Source organism: Eupeodes corollae, chromosome 1 (genome assembly GCF_945859685.1).
Source record: "Eupeodes corollae chromosome 1, idEupCoro1.1, whole genome shotgun sequence".
In the NCBI taxonomy this organism is placed as follows: Eukaryota; Metazoa; Arthropoda; class Insecta; order Diptera; family Syrphidae; genus Eupeodes; species Eupeodes corollae.
The window spans coordinates 127803204-127824440 of NC_079147.1; the positions used below are offsets into that span (position 1 = coordinate 127803204).

Below are 21237 nucleotides of genomic sequence, written 5' to 3' on the forward strand. Positions count from 1 at the left end.
TATATATAAAATAAGTATATATACAAATATCAATAACTTCTATAGCCATATCATTTACGATTCGAGAATTTCAACGAAGAAGATAGTAAGTCCATTATTGACAGCTTGGATAATGAAAAAAGTGCAGGAAGTGACGAAATTAATGCAGAAATTCTTAAATTCGGGAAAGAGTAAAGTACCCTCATACTATGGAAGCGAAGCTTCCATATATGTCGATTATTTCCGTCTTACCTTTTGAAACTCCCACAATGAACATATTTGACTTCTGGCAAAATGAATTAAACTCAATCATACACATAATACACTGCCAACATTATTCTAAAGATATGTTGGCTCTTGAGCTATAAACAAACAAAACTAAAGCAACAATAAAATAATCCCAAATATAACGTCTTCTAAAATTTGTCCTTGGATATAACAAATTGTTTCCTTTCGCATTTTTCCTAGTACTATTCACTGCGCTTGATACTTCTTTGTTTAATACGCGCTTTCTTATGGAAGAAAAACAGACAATGTTCAGCGTCTTATTTCTTGGGTCATTCACAGACAGTCAGTCATAGCGTACGGACGTGTTTACGGATTAAACTTACCGCCATATAAAATTAACGAAATTTTTGTCCTTTCAAAATAAAAACACAACTAACTGGAGATTAGTGGAATAGCTACGGACTTCCTGCGCCTACCTGCTTTCCAGGAAAAAAATGGATTCCCGGGAAACGGATCGTCATTGCCCTATTGTTTTGGAAACTAAATTCCAAGAACGGATTTCTTTTTGGTAGTTATACTCCTTCAATTATGGACTTCAATCCCGCCGCACCATCCCAGGAGATACCAAATGAGAAATTCAAACCTGAGGCAGCATTTTCTGCTTTAGAAATTTTACTTAAAAACATAATTATAGACGTTAGGCCGGAATTTGGATCGTACATATGCGATACTTTCAAAAAAGTATTGAAGGATAATAATGTCACCACACCAAATCAGGATAATGAAATAAGCATCCCAACTAACGACAAAGCTACCAACAAGGAAACCACAGAGGACAAAAGCGGGCTAGAAAAATAAAAGGCTCCTTCGACGCCATCGAAGTTGAGGACGAACTGAGGATCGAAGGTCTTCCAGTTATCGAAGTTTCACAATACAGATCAAGGAAACTGTAGGTTAAACCTACAATAACTTCGTAGTTGAGCTGACTTTAGACTTTAGTGATAAACCAGACTGTACACTATGAACGACTTCAATTCAATGACATAGTTCAATGCCGAAAATTACAGCGGTTTGGACACAATGCCACTAATTTCGGGCGCGAATACGTCTGCGTAAAGTGCAAGGATAAACATGAACCTGGCCAATGCAAGCGGACCGAAAACACTGGGACTGATGTTTGGTGTCCTAACTGCTAGAAAACGGGTCATCCGCACCCGGAATTCGTTCTCGATCAGTATTCATAACGACTCGTCCGAACGTTAGCTACGCCAATGTGGCGAATAGCAATCTGCTCACCATCATCGAGAAAGCCAAAATCACCGTCGTCCCAGCGAACTACTCCAATCCGAGTGAAGCAGGAAAGGCCGTGGTTTTGGCCACTTTCATCTTCCAGATATGCAATTGAAAAAACTCTGCTTCCTGACGTATAATGTGAATATTTATGAAAAACAACAAACCGGACATCGCCCTCATCAGTGAAACGAATGTAGCACGCAGAAACAACATCGATGTCAGACCTTTCGACAGGATAGATCCCAGAGTCGTAGAGGAACAGCCATCTTCGTGAGCGACAATATATCTTACAGAACCATCGAAGTTATCATCCTAGGACTTTATACACGCGAAGCCACTGCAGTGAGAATAGAGTTGGGACAAGGTGAGTCCCTCACAATTAGAAGCATTTATTTCACCAACGAAAACATCCGAAACGGCTTGGAAATCCTCAACAAAGTTTTGAAGCGGACTACTTACGGACTAATTGGAGGCAACTTGAACGCACGTCAACGCAGGGAAAGCTATAGTGGAAAGGTTGGACGATCACGTTGAGGAACATTCTTTGGTTGTAGTGCCAAAGCCAACATTCCCTAGAACTCCATCTACTCTTGATTTCTTTCTCTCAACTTCTAATTTTGTTTTTGTCATTCCAGACATCTGCAATTTTACATATTCAACTGTCCCAAGCGATCCAGACCACGAAGCAGTACTCCTGCCCATAAAGCTCAGCCAAGCAGCGATTAAAGGAGCGAGACCTCAAGTGGACTTTATCGACTTTAAGAGACTAAACTTCGAGAGATTGCAGTTGCCCATCGAAGGAAACCTGGTGCTTCAACCAGCGAATCGAAACCTCCTCATCAATGAAATTGATGAGGATGTCGAGTCTATGGAATCAACCATTTCAATTGCTCTTTATGCTCTTATTCACAGGATTCCAACACCTCCCGGAATATGTTAAAAATGTATACTCTCACCGAAAAAGGCTGAAAAGCGCCTTCAGAGGATCCATAAGATTGAACTCAACAGCGTAAACTCCGAATACCAAGAGTGACCTGGAATGTGTGAACATCATGTTCCGAAACTTCATCCGACACCACAACGACTCCTTCAAAAAGAGATTGAGGGAATTAAAACCTGGACCAAATGCCTTCAAAGAAATCAACCGCCTCACCGGTAGGAAAAACCACTGTCGGAAGTCATGATGAGCAACAACATCGAGCTAACATCAATGAATGACAAAATGAAAGCTTTTGCCAAACACTTTGAACAGAATAAATTTCACTCCAAAACCATCAAAAGACCAAGCCTTCCTGAACGAAGTACAAACCTCCATCCTGTCAACAGTCAAGCATTGTAGTTCAAATTGACGACAACTGCAAAACCGATGAACCAGCTAATATCCATAGATTTTGCAATCCTGAGATCATTAACTACTTGAAGCCGAAGAAGTCAACTGGAATGGACTATATCCAACTATATCCTGAAAAGACTTCCGCTAGTTTTTATGATAATCTTGACTGTTATCATAAATAACTGTATCAACAACGGTTATTTTCCAAAAAAGTAGTGGCAACTCCGAAGAAAGGCAGCACCAATATGATCTCCAACTTCAGGCCGGTCTCACTCCTCAACAACACCAGGCTGAAGAAATTCTGCAATGGACGTAATATCATCCTCGACATGCAGTTTGGATTCCGACAAGCTCACTCAACGATCCATTCACTTCTAAAGTTTCAATCCCACGTCACTGCCGCTCTCAATAGCCACCGAGCCACAGTTGCATGCTTTCTGGATGCCGAGAAAGCTTTGGACAACGTATGGATTGAGGCCCTCATTCATAAGCTCCCAATTTTTACTAACCCACACCCAATAATGTACATTTTGTTTTATTTTCTTTCTTGATGTTTGCGGATGACTCTCTCACCTATTCGTCCTCCATGTTTCCTGCGATCGCAGCCCGAAGAGTAGAAGCAATCATAAGCAGACTCTACGAGTACTACCAGAAGTGGGAAATAAGGATAATCATTAGTGTACTTTCAGAGATCCGTCACCAACATCAGCCGCTTTAGATCGTCGGCAGTGGCCCGAATTCATGTTCTGACGTTTCCTCATGGATTAAGGATTAAAGCCACGAAGAACGCAAAATACCTGGGAATACACTTCAATGAGCTCCATCGAGTTTTTCCTCTCTTGATACTCTGGCAACTCTGGTCCAATGAGTTAAGTTGAAGCCTCGGCTTCAGGTCATGAAACCACAGCGGTAGGTGACTTATCGATCGCGAATCTGCAAGATTTGTTTCAAATCTCTCCATGGCAAATCTGTTGGATGATAAATTGAAGAATCTGGCGACTAAGGCAGACATTGAGGGATTGGCCGCGGATATTTTAACATTAAAACAAAGCAACAAAATTTTGGAGGCACAACTACATAAATGGAATGGAAAAAAAGACAAGTGAGAAGATTTTGGTGGTACACTAACAGCCTGTGGATAGAGGTGGTGCGCAGGGTACGGTGGAAAAAGCAAAAGCTATTTTCTTGGCAAATCAGTGCAAGTAAGAGGATAGTTATGTCATTGTAAAAATGGTTGATAGAGAAGATGTCGTTCGCATACTTAGAGTCAGATCTTAGTCCGGTATAACACAGCGCATGTTGTTCCTTGCATCAATGAAGTGCGGAAAAAAAAGAAATAAATACAAAATTAAATAGAAATAAATCTGTCTCGGCATGCACGTACAAGCAATTCCTTGCATGTTTTTGACATTTGTCTTTCCTTTTCTTCGTTTTTTTCGCATTTGCTTCACTTCTTGTTCGTGCTTTGTAGAGCTTATCAGCAATGCCGATTTTTGTTTAAATCGGGCCACTTTTGAAAATAAATTGGGCCATTTTCGTCGTTTCGGGGGCCAAAAACAGAAATGAAGGAGATGCACTACTGTATCTTTTTAATATCATTTTTTAGGCACAATTTTATTTATAAAAATAATTGTAATAGTGGCACTATTGGGCCATTTGGGCAACGGTGGAGCTAATACCTCAATATGGGACTAGAAAGTGAATTCAAGTGGACGATAGGTATATCCACGATTGCCACAGCTGGAAAAAAAGTTTGTGTCTAAATTTGAATGTAAACATGACCACTTGTAGGTTTTAATTAACAACATAATTCAAGACCGAAAAATTTGTAAACACAGATAAATGAATTCATCACATTTTATTAACATATTTTCCATATTATGCAGATGGCATTTTTTTTTTATTACGAACAAATAAGCTCACAAAATCCTTAAGAAACTTAAATAAATTACATAACCCAAATAAAGATAACGAAATATAAAAACAAAGCGTTCTAACATGAGATCAAAGTATATAAGTTTTTACAATAATTGTATTAAAAGTAGTAAGGTTCCATTATTAGAATTTTTACGGCTTTTGTAATGCGTAGATAATTCTCTCTGTTCTCTAAGTTCAATTCAGATCAATAGTTTATATTTTAATAAAGTTAATCAGCCTTATCACAGGCCCCGTCGTAATACATTCGTACTACGAATCCCGAACAGATGTATCACAAGGCCCGTCGTACTAAAAATATTTCCTACGAAATTCGGAGTTCGGGAAAAGTGGCATCACTAGCCCCGAATGAATAGGAAGTTTTACTGTTTTTTCTACGAACTGTTATTTTCATAGTAGTCTGTGCATCTGTGGAAACAAAAAGAAAGAATATCTTGCAGAGAAGTAACAAAACGCGCAAAAATAATAAACTAAAACAGAAATGTAAGTTTTATTACGAAATTAAATGTGAAAATGTATATTACACTTTTATTTTTTTTAAGGGCAAATAAAATTATTACAAATCGAGCTCAGTTTCAAAGGCTTTTTGAAACGCTTCAAGAAAAGCCTGAAATCGCCCAAGGATATTCCAAAATTCCAAAAGAGGAAGTCAATGCCTTCTGGGAGCAAGTTAAAACAGAACTAAATAGCTCTGGTCCGCCTTCTAAGGACGCAACTGCCTGGAGAAAAGTAATTAAATAGTTTTGTTTTAAATATGTTCCACTGACTTTAATAAATTCGTGGGTGTGGTTGGATTGGAAGGCGTACATCAAAAGGAAAATGACCGAAAACAAAAAAGAATCGAAAGCTACAGGTGGCGGTCCAAATAAAATGCATACTTTTAGCATCCTGGAAGAAAGTGTCATAAGATTGACTGGCCTTGAGACGTCGACCGGGGGGATAAAAGGCACAGTATCTTTTGGAGGCACAAATGCGACTGAGCCTATAAATTCCAATGCGAATTCTGGAGAGGAGCAAGCCGCTGATGTATCAATGACATCCGATGTCGATGATTTAGGAAGTATTCCACAGCGTCGCCCAACCACTTACCGTCAACCAAATGATACCGCCAGCCTTTTAAAAGAACAAGTTGAGATACAGAAACAATTTTATAGCAAAAGTGAAGAATTTTGGAAGAACCAAGAAAAAAATGCTGAGGGGATTTCAAGCAGCTTGCGCCGAATAAACAGAGCAGCAGAAAAACTCTGTAAGATTGAGGAAAAGCGGCTCGAAGAAACGAAGAGACATAACAAAATTAAGGAAGAACTTTTGCAGCAGAAACTGCAAATTAAAATGCCAATGGTTCAAATTGAAGAGGCGAGGTCAGCGTACAGTCCAAAGAAACATCTGGGATATGCAAACCTTAATGATGAATTTAAATATGTATACCACGCTTCCAGTTCCTAAAAACTTTTAAAAACTTAAAATCTTTTTTGTTTCCATGAATTCATATTTTTTTTTTAATTAATCTTAAGTATGTATGCACAGCACATTATGTATAATAAATATATGTAGTATGAAGTTTCTTTCTTTTTTAAATTAAGCTCCTCAAAATACTATCCCTTATTCGGGATGCCACGCTATGGTTATTCGTATCGGGGACTACGTCATTTTCTTCCACTTCGTCTTCAGGTTCAACTTCGATTCCGGCAAAATCATCATCGACCTTAAAATGAATGCAAATGTTATGCAAGGCACACGCTAAATTAATAATTTGTGCGGCTTTTTGTGGGGAATAATGCATTTGACGTGCTGCCAGTAAACACCGTGATCGATTTTTTATGACTCCAATGACTCTCTCCACCATGTTCCGTGTTTTGCTATGAAGTTGAAGGTGCTTTGAGAACTCCCAGGCTCAGGAGAGCGGAATGGAGTTATGAGCCAGGGTTCAAGAGGGTATCCGGCATCGCCTCAAATAATGAAAGGCAGTTTAACATATGTATGTACAACATTAATCTTTATACATTTACAAACCTATAATCCAAGTGTTTCTTTCGCCTTCACGAAATTTTCTTTCAAAATGTGTTTTTGCTGAACTTAAATTCCACACATGAGAATCATGGTTTGATCCCGGATATCTTGCGTCTATGAACTTAACTCGCATTTTGTTGTCACAAATCTGAAAACAAAAAATTAAATAAATTGTACACTTCACACAAAAAATCATATTTTTCATTCATACCACCATGGCATTAATGCTGAAGTACCCTTTTCTATTGAAGTACAAAAACTTCTCTTCCGCTGGTGCAATGATTTTCACATGGGTTCCATCCACGCACATTATAGTCCCTGGAAATCCTGCTTTGCTGTAAAAATCAAACTTTGCTTGACGTTTCTCAACTTCGGTAGTTTCTAATTTGATCCATACAGGACACAGTCTTCTTTTCAAAATGTTCAGAACAATTTTGAGATTTGTAGAAAAAGTAGACTGGGCCATTCCAATTTCAAAATCCTTGCCGACCCCGTGTTGGTAGCCTCCCTCCGCAATGAATCTCAAAACCGCTGCCAGCCTGCTGATCGGTGAAATTGAACAAGAAAAGACACACGGATCAAGTTCTTGGTCCAGCTCCTCCAATATGTATTTGAATGCTGCCTTATTTAACCGAAAGTTTTTTTTAAATCTGCAAATGAATTTAAATTATAAAATAGGTACTGATAAAATAAAAATGTTACTAACACTTTGTCATCGAGTTCGAATGGATTGAACGCATCTCTCAAAATCTTGCGTTGTAATTTTAATTTCCGTCTTCTTTGGGTATTTTCCGAATTTATTTCAAAAATTGCAATTGCTATCGAATCCATTTTTGATTAACAAAACAATTATCCAACATCAAAATATTAACAACAAAAATTGAAATCGATTTTTCTTCTAATATTTTGACGTAAATCAGCTGACTTTGAAACTCCGAAAAAAGGATTGCTGTGAGGCAATGCTGTTTTGATTTCGTTCGGGGCTGATGAAGTGAATTTATTCGTATTCGTAGCGTAACAAAGCATTCGGAACTTTGCTACGAGAAACTCTGTGATAGGGGTGAATATTTGCACAAAGTTGCTTAAATGAGTTCGGCTAACGTTATCGTTACTCAAATTGCACAGACTTAAACATCCGAGTCATTGCATCGTCTTGTTGAGTGGACGCATTTTAATAATTAATCCCAGTGGGTATAAATCCTAAAATTATTTCAGTTTTGTACTGTTAAATAAATAAAATATTAAAAACTGTGTAGCCAGACCACTACTAAGTCGGCAAATAGAATAAGTACTTTAAGTTTCGTTGTGAATTATACTTATACATAATACAAATGTAATGAAAATGAAATCTCAATAAAAGTTACTACTACTACTTAAACATCCGAAAAAGTCCTCGTGTAATAATGCGCGCATCACCGAATGACACTTCAAAACAAAATAGCCAATTAAAGTGCATTAACCCATTTGTCCCCAACGTTGCGTAGACGAAACATTTCAAATAATATTTTTTTATTACTATGTTATTGTACCAAATTCCTTTTTAGCTGTAACAATATGTTCATAACAGAACAATTATTAATTTTACTATGATTTAAATCATTATAATAAAACGATGTAATTTTTACATATACATGAACTTAGACGAAAATTTGAATTTCCTGTACTATATTTTTGTCGATTTATTTTCTTGACTCGGAGTACAATGGGATTTTCGAAATTACCAATTTATATTTACAAAGTCATAAGTAAAGTAGAGATAATATCATATTCTGCTTTTTATTTATAATTTCTACGTAAATAATATTTTTTATTATTGTTGCGTCTACGCAACATTGGGATTCTAACGTAATTAGTTGTAAATTGTTTCACGCTGTTATTTCAAACGCACGAACAATTTCACACTAAAAAATGTACATTGTTAATCCCAATGATGCGTATACGCAACATTTTATTGTAAAAAAACTAAAAAACCCAGATTTTTTTTCAATTTAAAAACTGTTATTTAAGTATATATTAAACTAATAAAATGCAGTGAAAGTATAAAATTTGTTTTTTTTTTCCAACCTTGGGAACTAATGGGTTAACAACATGCGCTACATATACATACCGGACTAAGCTAAAAAAAACAGTGGCACTTCACTACATAAAGACTATCCAGCAGCAGCAAGGGAACGCAGAAGACGATTAAATAAACTCAAGGCGAGTATAGTTGCGAAGAATAGTGATCTAAAAGTATTTGTGCGGGAATATACTCTTCAAGTTGATGAGATGTCCTTTGACAAAAATGAAAAATTGAAAGCAGAAGCTGAAGGGGATATGTTGTGGATAAAACAATTTTATGATGACAGCGTGGATTTGACAGCTGATGAAGCAAGATACTCTTACAGCGGAGCTTTAAGTCATGTTGAGAAAGGAAACTGTGGATAGGGTTCACACGAGTCGTTTTTAATTGTAATTTCGTCTGTCATATTGAAAATATTTAAGTTGTTAATGTTAATTTAGATAATATAAAGTCATTTAACTTTAAAACTCTGTAAAATTGCAGGACTAAGTTATAAGGGTTTATTTATGGATTTTTACAAGTTTATTAATCAATTTGAAATAATTTTGCTTTATGAAACTTTTATATCCGAAAATAATGTAAATATCTTAGAATCCAAATTTATTAATTGTGAATTGAAGTAGATAACAGTTATTCGAGTACAGTCAAGAGGGAGAGCCAGCAGGGGTTAGTTTTTCGGATATAAGAATATGAATAATTGTGATTTTCGTGTAATAAATGAGTTGACGTTTTTAAACCTGAATATTAAAGGAATAAATTACCTTTTACTGCCAACGGTCTGCAACGCTAAGGGAACAAAATTATTGAATTTTTGTAATTTTGTGTAATGGAACCAGCTGGGCGGATAAGGATGGCGAATTTACTTTTGTCGGCAATCAGGGTAGTTCGATAATTGATTACAGCCTTGTTAGTGGTAATTGGAACGACCAAATAATTTAGTTCAAAGTTGAAAATATGCCCTTTTTGGATCACTTTCCATTTGTTGTGAATTGTGGATTTTCGATTACAACTGAAGACTCAAACCCTTTAAAACTCATACAAAACTAAGGTCGAACCAAAAAAATAGAGTACAGTACCAAATAAATCTTAACACTTCCCTCCAAAGTTATCAGCAATATAACCTGAGTCAGTTAGAAGAGGTCATGAAAGCATCATATCTAAAAACGTTGTGCAGTATTAGGAAAGCACTAGATAGCTTTATAGAGCCCTGGTTTGAGAGTTTAGAGTGTAAAAATCCCAGAAAATTATCATTTGGATGGTTAAGAGCTTATCGTCGCTCAAGCGATGATCACTTTAAAAGACAATATTTTCAAGTAAACACCCATTAAAAGACCTTGTGTTTCAAAAAAAAAATACTTTGAGACAGAAGCTAGACGCTTATCGAATTGTGTGTACCGAAGGACTTTTTGAAGTTGGTGAACAATTTTTATGGTAAAACATTTAAAATCAGTCCCAAGTAAAGCCACTTGCTTTTGGAGACCATGTTAAAAATTTACTAAGCCCAATTCATAAAGGAAACAATAATGATGATGATAATGATGTTTTGGACACAGATATAACCAACAAAGAAGTAGATGCAGCAATGAACAAAATGAAGGATGGAAAAGCGACAGGCTCCAAATTAATACCAGCATTACGCAAGCTTCCTACAGTTTACAACGAGGTTTTGCGAACAGTTATGATTCCTCAGGAATTTAGGGAATCAGTCATTTTTCCAATCCACAAAAAAGGAGCTGGTCTGAGATGTCGAACTATCGAGCAATATCCTTTTTAAATTTGTAACATACAATATTTACAGCTGTTCTGCAAACACGGCTCAATAAATGAATTGAAGAAAATAATCTGTTGAAAGAATCTCAGGTAGGCTTTAGATCCGGTTACTCAACAATCGATCATATCTTTGTTCTGAAAAGCATTGTGGATTTATTTATAAGTTATACTCGTTTTTCGTTGGTTTTAAGTCTGCATTTGACACGCTCTTTGGTATGTTAATTTGGAAGAGTCCCTCAAAGCCTGTATATGGATACTAATGGCAGTTTGGAATGGTACAGAAAGGTCGGATTGGTTCAGAACTGAATCAGGCGTTAGACAAGGTTGTACGATGATTCCAAGTCTTAAACTTGAAGACTTAATCGAATTCTTACCTGCTGGTATCGAACACACGAGAGAATTGATTAAAGCAACTTGATCACTCCACCGGAGATGAGGCCTGCCTCTGCTTCTTGTTCCCTCATGCTTGGCGTTGAATATCTTACGGGCTGGAGGGTCAATGTTCATTCGCTCGACATGCCCTAGCCATCTTAAGCGTTGCTCGTTTGGTTCTTCCCATAATGTCGATGTCATCTGCATAACCAAGATATTGTGTGGAACTTTGAAAGATGGTGCCACTTGTATTGGCGTTGGTGTTGCGCAAAATTCTTTCAAGAACAATATTGAAGCAGCTACATGACAGCGCATCGCCTTGTCGAAGTCCTCTGGTGGTTTCGAAGGTTTCGGTCGAGTCTATTCCAATTTTGACGCAGCAACGATCATTTTCCAGCGTCTTCGTCCTGATAAGTCGTATCAGTTTGGTAGGAATACCAAAACTCAACATGGCACGGTATAGTTCGTTCCTGTCTGCTGCTTGAAAATCGATAAAAAGATGATGTGTTGCGATGTTATGTCTTTTCCAGGATTTGGCGAAGAGTGAAATTTTGGTCGATAATAGATTTTACAGGCCTGAAGCCACACTGGTAAGGGCCAATTAGTTCGTCAGTAAATTACTACATTCGTTCACATATTTGAAAAATGTTTTGCTAACCTCAGCTTAAAAAAGTGTAAATTATACATTTAGAACGAATAATAAACTTGGTAAAGTTAGTGCACTCCACTCGTATAAAGTTTTTAAAAGTCATTATTTAAACAGTTAAAAGTGATTTTTTTAATGTTATTGCATTCGTTTTGAAACCTAGTAATAGGTTAGGTTAGGATAAAGTGGTTGTCCATGATGGAAACGGACACACTTTTTAATATGAATGTACAGTTTATTCAATCCTTCTTCTTTTTTATTTTAAGGACAGCATCTAATGAACAAAAAGAATACAAAAAAAAAACTCTAAAACATGATATGTATGAAAGTTTCGTAATTTAATAATTTTTAATTTTAAATACATTTATAAGACTATTCATCTTCCCCATCTGAGCTTGATGTTTCCGAATCTTCTGTTTTTAGCAATGCAATACACTCTGGAGTTAGTGGACTTCTTTTTTTACTATGCTTCATATGTAAGAATCAGAGGAAAGTCAAATTTTTTTTTGCAGTGTTACCGTCATTGATGTTTCCAGCAATTTGCTTTTGCATATCAATTAAAAGCCCCATTCGTTCCCGAAATTGGTTTTGTAGGATTTTTTTCCTTGTTGACAACGATTGTTTTTCCATTTCTGTTCTTGCAAGCCACTTTCTTATTTCTAACTTATAAAGTATATGCAAAAGACACTCATAAACACGAATCCACGTATGTTATGGTGAAATGCCAAAGTTGAACATTTGCTGATCTGATTGTCTTAATGTACTGTTGTTCATTTCTTTTGGTGTGGCTCCACAAATATAGCATTTTTGAGAAGAACTATACGGGTACAACGCACTGCAAACTTTCCCATCTACCATTGTCAAAAAAAGGTCATGTTTACAATGAACTATGACACCATTTATCAGTAGGCTTGTTGGCTGAAGGTTAGTAATGTTTTCTTTCATTTCCTGATTCTCAGTGTTTATTAAATTAGTGTTTTCCTTTTTAAAAACAAATTTTATTAATCGGCAATACCTTGTTGAATTTTTTTAAAGAATCCGTCAACCAGCCGAAGTGGAACAAAAGTTACCGAAAAGAGATTTTCGTCACTATATTCTGCATCGTTCATATTCATATATGTATGTTTTATCTGGTTTAAGCAGAACTCCCATCACAGCTCCACTTTGATATAAGTCGCAGAGATAAAATATGTATGTAATATACATTAAAGGATTTTAAATGCTCAGCAAGATCGTTTTTAGCTTTAATGATCCCCTTCACTGTTAAATTTAATGCTTGTAATTGTATTTGCGCAGAAACATCAGTGACAGTGAATGCTTCTTCTTCACGGTAACACTCTCTTTTTGCTTGCACTAAGGAATAAGGTGGATAAACATTAGAATTAAGCCCTTTTAGTTGCTGTCGCCTGGCTTTATATTGAAATGTGCTCATTTTTGCGTTCACAATAAGCACAAGGGCTTCTTCAGCTGTAATTATTTTGTTCTTATTTTCTCGACTTAATCTAGCTTTTTTGATGTTCGTCGCTCTTTGAGGAGAACCATATAAAAAATCTTTTAATTAGTTAGCAGCATCCCTTTTACCAACTGACCTTATACTGATTTCGTCCGCAAGTTTTAGTTGCAAGTTTTTGAGCTAACCAATTATTGGACCTTATGTTTTTGCACTTTTAAAGTGCATTCTTCGAATGATTTTTAGGTCTTCCTTTCTCCCCAACTGAGCTAGTTGAAGAAACATTTTCCACGAATCTTTCTGGTAGCTTTGCTTCCTTACCATACCTAATTTGTAAATTTGTCAATATTACGCCCAATTCGATCCCACCATATTTTACTACATAATGAGCTTACATACGTTTATAGCACTCTAGGGGCATTGTCTGTGTCCGGTAGACCGAATTCTTCATAATGTATACACACATTTTTTTAAAGCGATCCTCTTTTGTAGAGGCTCTCCATATATCAAATATTGCAGAATTCTTCATTTTAATACATAGGTCAATGAAAAAAAAATTGTATGGGGTCAGCAAACTGAAGCAAGAAAAGTAAACGATTTCTAACACAGAATATACCAACGGACGTTTTAAGCACAATACCTCGAAGTATACATGAGGATACAATTTTAAAACCCTTCCCAAAGTTAAGGAACACAAAAAAATCACTTTAAAGGCTATTTCTTACACGATTTTTTATTTGCTGGTGTACAAAATAAAAAATAAATAAAATTATTTACAAAAGCACAACTAATAATTTACTTCATCACTCTGTTATCAACTTGACACAAGAAAAACAATGGACTTGGACCAACCTGATGTTTGTGATGCTGTAAAACGGTAAATATAGTTGTTTCTATATAGTTTTTTTTTGTCCAATTAAAGCTGGAGACCTTTAATATGATACCAATTTCGTTGCAATCGCAAGATTTTTCTTTTGCATTATAGTTCCGGTAAATTGGCAAAATTGCACACTGTGCAACGTCTCCTTATATGTTGGCCTGCAGTCGGCTTACTATCGCTGCTGAACGCCGCCACACACAACCAACCTCCATCAGGACAACCGGGACTGAACAACCTGAAATAAACCTCGCCAACGACACTTTCTTTTTTTTAGCTATCGACTTCATGTTAAACATAATGTTAATTTTTGTCATTTACTAATGTTTAAAGTTAGGCCCACTTTGTGCCAACAAACTTTTTAATTTAAGTTATTGTTAAATATTATTTATGTTAGAATTAAGCCAAATTTATATAAATTTTGTATGGTTCAATAAAATAAAATAAAAACAAAAACGTCTTATTTCTTGATGAATTTGTTTGTATCACTTACTCTTTTCGCTCTGAGCGGATGAATCATGCGAATTGGGTACCGCAGTTGTCATATGCAGATTAGCTTCTGCAAACTTCAGTGTTTGCTTGAGGTGGTTTTCTTAGAATAAAAAACAATATTCTTCGTCTTGTGAACCACAATGTATGTGACAGATTTCTGCTTTCAGCTTGAAGAAATCATTTTTTCGAAGGGAACAATAAGTATATACAAGAAAATAGCACGCACCTCTCCGACTTATTTCATGAATTTGTATGTATCCCTGATCTGGATTCATGTGTTTGCCACTTTAATAACAAATATACTGGTATATTAGATCTAATATCATAAGATGCATTTAAGCTTAAAATCTTGATTTAATTCTTGAAAATCTAATATATAAAATTCTCCTGTCACAGTGTTAGTTGCAATGCTCCTCCTAAACGGCGGTAGGTCTGAGAACATGTTCTTATCTATTTTTATATTCATACGTGCTATGGTTTTATCATACACGGTGCAACGATTGAATTGATTGCTAGTGAGGATCTTTGCTTTATCATTGCCAACTTCCCACCCAGTCATTTCGGTTTGCATTCACCAAATCGAAATGCATCTGATTTATTAGACACTGAATAAAATCGTGAACTACAACACAATACTGTAGAACTGGCAGCGATTGTTGCTCTCAATGCCCAACGAATGAATGAACAACAAAGAACCATTTATGAATACATCTTGCTCGAAGTTTCGGCAGGAGAAGCCCGATTCTTTTTTTGGATGCACGAAGTGGAACCTTAAAATATTCCTTATTTCGATAATTCTTGTTGAAATACGAATAATGGTATCGCATTTTCTGTTGGATCTTCAGACGCGGTGTCCAATAAAAAAAAAAAAACTATCATCCATGGCCACAGTGCTGAAACAGTGTACAATTATCATCTGGGATGAAAGCACTATGTCCCACAAACATTCGCTTGAGGCGTTGAACAAGACATTGAAAGATATAAAAAACAACTGCAGACTATTTGGCGGTACTCGTAATCCTTTCAGGTGATTTCTGTTTGTCTACCATTTGTGAAATTATATCAAAAAACTGTCGCCTTTAAGGTAATTACGATCAAACTTAGGAATGGTTAAGTGGGTAGATGTAGTGAGTTGTTTTTGACGATGCCTATTTAAGAATTGCTATTGCATTGTGGACGTATTTTTATGGATAACTTTACAAATGCTTGTTGAACCCACTGCTCCATATTAATCAAAGGACTCCCGAAACTTGACTTCGTGGTATTGTGGTGGTTCATTATTATCCATTGATATTCCATCCATTAATCTCTCAAGAGAGAACATGATTACTTTCTGTCTTAGAATGGCACTCGTTATTTTAGATGGTTCTTCTATGCTTCTCGATGATGGTGCAGGCAGGCTTTCTTGGTGGAATTTTCTGGTTTCATCTAAGGACATTCAGCCCTATCATGAATTCCATCGTAATCGGAAATGTTTACGAATCATGAAATCCGTTCGTAGTGGAAATCTCATACAATTTTGCATTACGAACGGATTTCATGATACAGTTTTTCGGGATTCGTAAAAATTTCCGATTACGATGGAATCCATGATAGGGCTGATTATTGCCTCTTCAAAATGTTTGGTATATTGTTGCACTAATGCTGATATAGATTAGTTCGTAGATGAATGTTTGTACGTTCTACAGATATGTACATCTATTTGCGATCAGCCACTTGATGTTAATGATATTTAGTTTAAGATATATATGTACATATACTTAAAGATGATGGTAAGTCAATCAATGGTTCTTATGATCAGTTGGATCACGTCGGGGTCACCAAAATGTACAGACTCGTTTGTCTGACGTTTGAACTATCAATCACATTAACTTGATAATTTTAATGTTTTGAAACAAGCACTTGAACTTGTTCAAATGCAGATAATCCAACTGAATAAAATAACAACCAGTAATGACTTCTGTTACTTAATGATTTTTATTACTCCAATAACGAGTCTTATGTTAATGCTACAGTAATTATAAACAAAAGTAGGTTACAAAATTTTATATCTAGAACAATATTACAACATTAAATACTTAAATTATAACAAGATTTTGTTTTAATATTCCGAAAATATAAAAACTGATTTTTATATTGCATTTGTGTCCACGATGAGTTTAGTTCTGATTTCTTTAAGAAACAAGTAGGTACCGTTTCATTGTTAAAAAGACCAAATTCGCAGTAACATTAAAACATAAGAACCGTTCTGATCTTGAATTGAAGCACGATTCCATCTCAGTTGATTGTATTGGAAAGTATTGGTCGTGATGTGTATTTACCGCCAGTATTGGAGCGCAGAGGTGAATTATTAGCGTGGTATTGTTGATTACGCTAGGTGTGGAAGTCGTCTTGAACTGAAATTGATCGTTTTTATCTCATCGTTGAGTTGGCTTGCTGACATTAACAGTGAACTTACTTTACCATAATGAGTGTCTGTCAATACATCAATTAATGTTGGTTGCATTCTTTGAATGTTGATCTTCATAAAAATAAGTTGTGAGGAAAGTGATGTAAAATCATGGAATATTTTGATTTGATGGCTTTCTTCTTCATTATCACGTATCCTTGATGTTATTTCTCTTAATTGATTTCATAAAAATTGGGTTGATGATTTCTTCGTTTTGCCTCACTACGTTGATAGTAGAATCTATGATTGAAGTTTGGTTTGTTAATAGATGGAGGAAATGGTTTTCTTTTACTTGGTCTATTGTCCTTGTCATTTGGGAAGCATACTCAGAGTCCAATACTCCAAATGGAGAGGTTGCTATGTTTCCAATAAAACATTATTCTCTTGGTTGGAAGCATAATATTTTCCGATTTCAGCTCGTTTTGAATGTGTTTGAGTGGGTTGACGCATACGCTCCGTTGCTGTATTTGTTGACATAAATGATTTATCGTTAGTTTTCCGTTTGCAAATGCTGAAGTTGTAGTAAATAATGAAGTTCCATTCTCTAGTTGCTATTTTTGCTGTTCCAATTCCTTCGAAATGTATTCCGAGGTTTGCTGTGTTGATTTCGGCCACTTCCTTTTCGATTGGTAATGGTGCTAATCGATGGATTGGGCGGTTCCAGACCCCAGATTCTGTGTTTACTTCAATTACTCTTATTGCACCATCATTACCCTTGATTGTCTTGAGGATTTTACCCAGAGGCAATATCGCCTTCTTGCTTTAGTTGTGACACAAGATTTCATCTCGTCAAAAGTGGTGTTAATGCTCTTGGCTTAAGAATGGCTTCAATTCCAATGAATACAGTTTTCAGTTCTTCATATGTTAGCGAGGCTGTGGATCCTCTTTAAAAATGTTTTGCTGATTTTACTGCTGCTTCCCACAGTCCTCAGAAGTGAGGGCCATTGGTGGTATGAACTTGAATTGGAAAATTAGGAGCAATATCACAGTACATGTTTTGACAATGTCCTCTGCGACCGATGAAACGTTTCAATGCTCTAAGAAAGTCGATTTTTCTTATATTCTCTTTGTTTCTAGCTTGATTACAGAACCGTTGAATATACGAGATTATCCGTTGAAGCGTTTTAAAAGATTCTCTATGATTTATCTTCTTAATCATATTCTGATCACAAACCTGATCATTCTGGCTACAGGGATGGGTCCCTTTCTTTCACTGTTGTCTGTGATCTCCAGACTTTTGGAATAACTTGCTGGCCAACTATATTCCTGACCATGTGAATTCAAATCAAATGGGGTGGCGCAACAGTCCATTGTGAACCAGGGCCTAGTGACTTACAACTCTCAACCATTCCTGTGTGCGAGTACTGTTGTCAGGAATGGAAGGGACCTACAATTTAAGGCCGAATCCGAACGGCTATTTTGAGAAAGCACTTTTTCATGACAAGAATTACTCTTGAAGGATTTGTCAATTCCTCGCAAGAGGCAGTACCCGCGAAAATTAATATTTTTTAAATTAAGCTGGCACAGGCAGGGATTGAACCCAAGACCCCTTGCATGACAGTCCAACGCACTAACCATCATGCCACGGGTACGACCATGTGAATTAGTGGACCGTAAAACCACAGTGTGCATAATGTAAACTTTTCTGGTTGAAGACCTCTTATGTCACATTTGCTGGATTATGTTTTGAAGAAACATGTCGCCATTGCTCGGAAAGTGTTAGTCTTTGAATACTGGAAACTCAGTTAGCAACAAATGTTTGAAATTATGCTGCTGGTTAATTTATCCGTTCAAGATCGATTTCAGAATTTGTCCATAAGAATATAAGGAACGTCTTTAAGGTTCAAGTAGTTCTTAACTCTAGCTGTTAATTAAGCCCCTAAGACTGCTGTCCATGGTTCTAGTCGTGGTAATGTTTGTCTTTTTAGTAGAGCCACTCGGGATTTTGAACAAAGTATCCGTACTATTACTGTTCCATTTTACAGAATAACTTACTGGTACACAACTGTACCATATGCCTTTTCAGATGCATCAGAAATGTTGTGAATCTGTATCTTTGCTGGTATCTCATTGTTAAACATATGACGAGAACTGAACATTGCTTAAGCCTTTCAGGTTTTAACGAAACTGCATCCATATGTAGCTCAACTAGTAATGATTCGTCCCATGAAAGTTTTAGTGACCATAGCTCCTGTACGAATATTTTAGCTGTAATGACTACTAGAGCCATTATACCCAATGGATCGAATAATTTGGCAAGATCTAATGTAACAATCCGCTTCGTTATTCGATTTGTTGAATTTAAGCTTGTTTTAACACAAAATCTGTCGTTGTTTGATTGACATGTTTAACCAAGTGCCTTGATTAATTCGATACTTTCATTTCTGAAATATACATCGATTTCCTGGTCCTCTTTAGCAATAATCGGGGATGATTGGCACAGCATTTCCTTAGTTTGAATTCTGCTCCCTTTAATATTTGTGTGATTGATTCTGCATTTCCAGGGTTGCAACCAAGCTGTTATCGACGGTCAAACATAGAAATCATTGTGCAGAGTTTTGGATCTAGTGGAAATTTTTCGCTGTTTTCCTTAGCGAGCTGCTTCAGACACATGGTGGCCAAATTTGGATCTGCTCTAGTTCCATAGGTAACTGTGTTGAGTTTATAATAATTCGGAGGTGCTTTTCCATAAATTCTGCATACAATGGTTTGGTATCTTATTTCCTCTGGATGTATGAAAACCCTGAAGACGTGTTTGATGCATCAAAAACGACTCGAATTTGGTAGACCTACTATCTTCTTTAAAACAGTGATATGGTATGAAGTAACTAAGCGGTGCTATGTCATTGTTGTCAATTTTAGACATGTGACCTGAATATTCGTACTCTTCCATAAATTTAATGTATTGGTCTTTTACTTTTCTATTCTTGTCTAATCTTCGTTCAAGTGCTAGAAATCTGTTGACTGCTATTTCCTTAGTCGTTATTTTTTTTTGTGAGCAAAATGAGCTTCACACCTCACATGTTGCTGTATTTGCCCTTGATTCTGTTAACTTTTCTGCTATGACGCATTCAAAAACTGTGTTTTGTAGAATAGGTAAATCATCTAATAAACGTATCTGTCCAATGGAAAATAATTGATGATAGAACTATGCACAAAGAAAAATATCAATTTTGTGCGGTCGATTGAAGAATAGGTTGGCCAATGGTACATTCTTTGGCATTGCACAGGATGAAGTGTGGAAGTGTTGAGATGGAACATAAGCTTCTAATTGAGTATTAAAACACTTGGTTTTGATTTCAATTTAACGTTTACACGTTGGTAGCATTCTCTTTTTCCGTTGCCAATGCCTTGTATGCAAATTGATGTAGGCTTTGAATGAAGACCTAGTTTGCTTACTAGGCGTTCTGTTATGAAATTCACTTGTGAACTGGAAACCAAAACAGCTATGCACTCAAACCTTTGTCAATAATTTGTTATCAGCTCTACGATGGCTGTACTCGGGAATATGTACTGATGCCCTTCTGGATTCTTCGATGCTGATAATGTCACTGATAAATTTGCATTTGCTTGAGACTTTTTATTACTGTCCGCTTCTATGTTAGTTTCATGCTTCATACTTTGATATCCCTTGTTATGACTCTCAAGATGTAGAAGCGTGTTGTGTTTTTGATTGCATTTCAAGCAACCTATTGATATGTAATTTTTGTCAGTCTTTAGGCTATTACTGCAATTTTTAAGTTTTTGCACCATTTGAATACGTTCTTGAGTCTGTAATTATAGGAATTGCTTGCAGTCAAATACAGGACGAGTTCCAGATTGACTAATAGACCAGTCAATCTAACTCAAAAAACAGCCTAACCTAAAACTAATTGCAATACAATTTGTGTGAATGAGGTCTTATTGTAAATTTTCCGTAGAACACGATGCCGAAAAGTCTACCTCTGTACACGGCGCGGATTTCCAAATATGGCGTTTTTTTCAAAATGGCGTCCCATTATTCTACTTTATATTGTATACCTCTTTACATGCTCATATGGGGTATCATTTTATATGTTTTTAAGTACGGGGAATTCAAAAAATTACATCAAAAATTGGTTCCGATGAAAATTTTTCAAAAATACACTGAAAACAATTTTTTTATGAAGATACCTAAGTATTTTTTTTAAATTTTGATTGGTTTTATATTTTTTTTTAGTTTTATACACTTTTTTAAACTGAAATGATAAAAAGCATTTAAAACAAAAAACGTAAAATAATAATAATAATAATAATAATAATAATAATAATAATAATAATAATAACAATAATAATAATAATAATAATAATAATAATAATAAT

General features: G+C 35.9%; 2 protein-coding genes across 4 annotated transcripts in view; one reads left to right on the forward strand and one right to left on the reverse strand.

Annotated features, from left to right (window-relative positions):
• LOC129938710 (E3 ubiquitin-protein ligase hyd) overlaps window positions 1-21237 on the forward strand; it is a 177355-nt gene that overhangs the window by 39914 nt on the left and 116204 nt on the right. The window lies entirely within an intron of this gene.
• Window positions 6159-7813, reverse strand: LOC129938711 (putative nuclease HARBI1). The gene is made up of 4 exons (XM_056046410.1): window positions 7485-7813; window positions 6990-7428; window positions 6782-6926; window positions 6159-6717 (listed from the first exon to the last, which is right to left on the reverse strand). Exons 1-4 carry the CDS (start codon window positions 7607-7609, stop codon window positions 6587-6589), a joined length of 840 nt encoding a protein of 279 aa, XP_055902385.1. The 5' UTR covers window positions 7610-7813; the 3' UTR covers window positions 6159-6586.

Bases quoted from the DNA above. Each gene is read 5' to 3' on its own strand.
- LOC129938711 (XM_056046410.1), bottom strand. From the start codon at position 7,609: ATGGATTCGATAGCAATTGCAATTTTTGAAATAAATTCGGAAAATACC. The intron at 6,927-6,989 runs GTATGAATGAAA...TTTTGTTTTCAG, and splicing joins TCAGCATTAATGCCATGGTG to ATTTGTGACAACAAAATGCG. The intron at 6,718-6,781 runs GTTTGTAAATGT...TCATTATTTGAG, and splicing joins AAGAAACACTTGGATTATAG to GCGATGCCGGATACCCTCTT.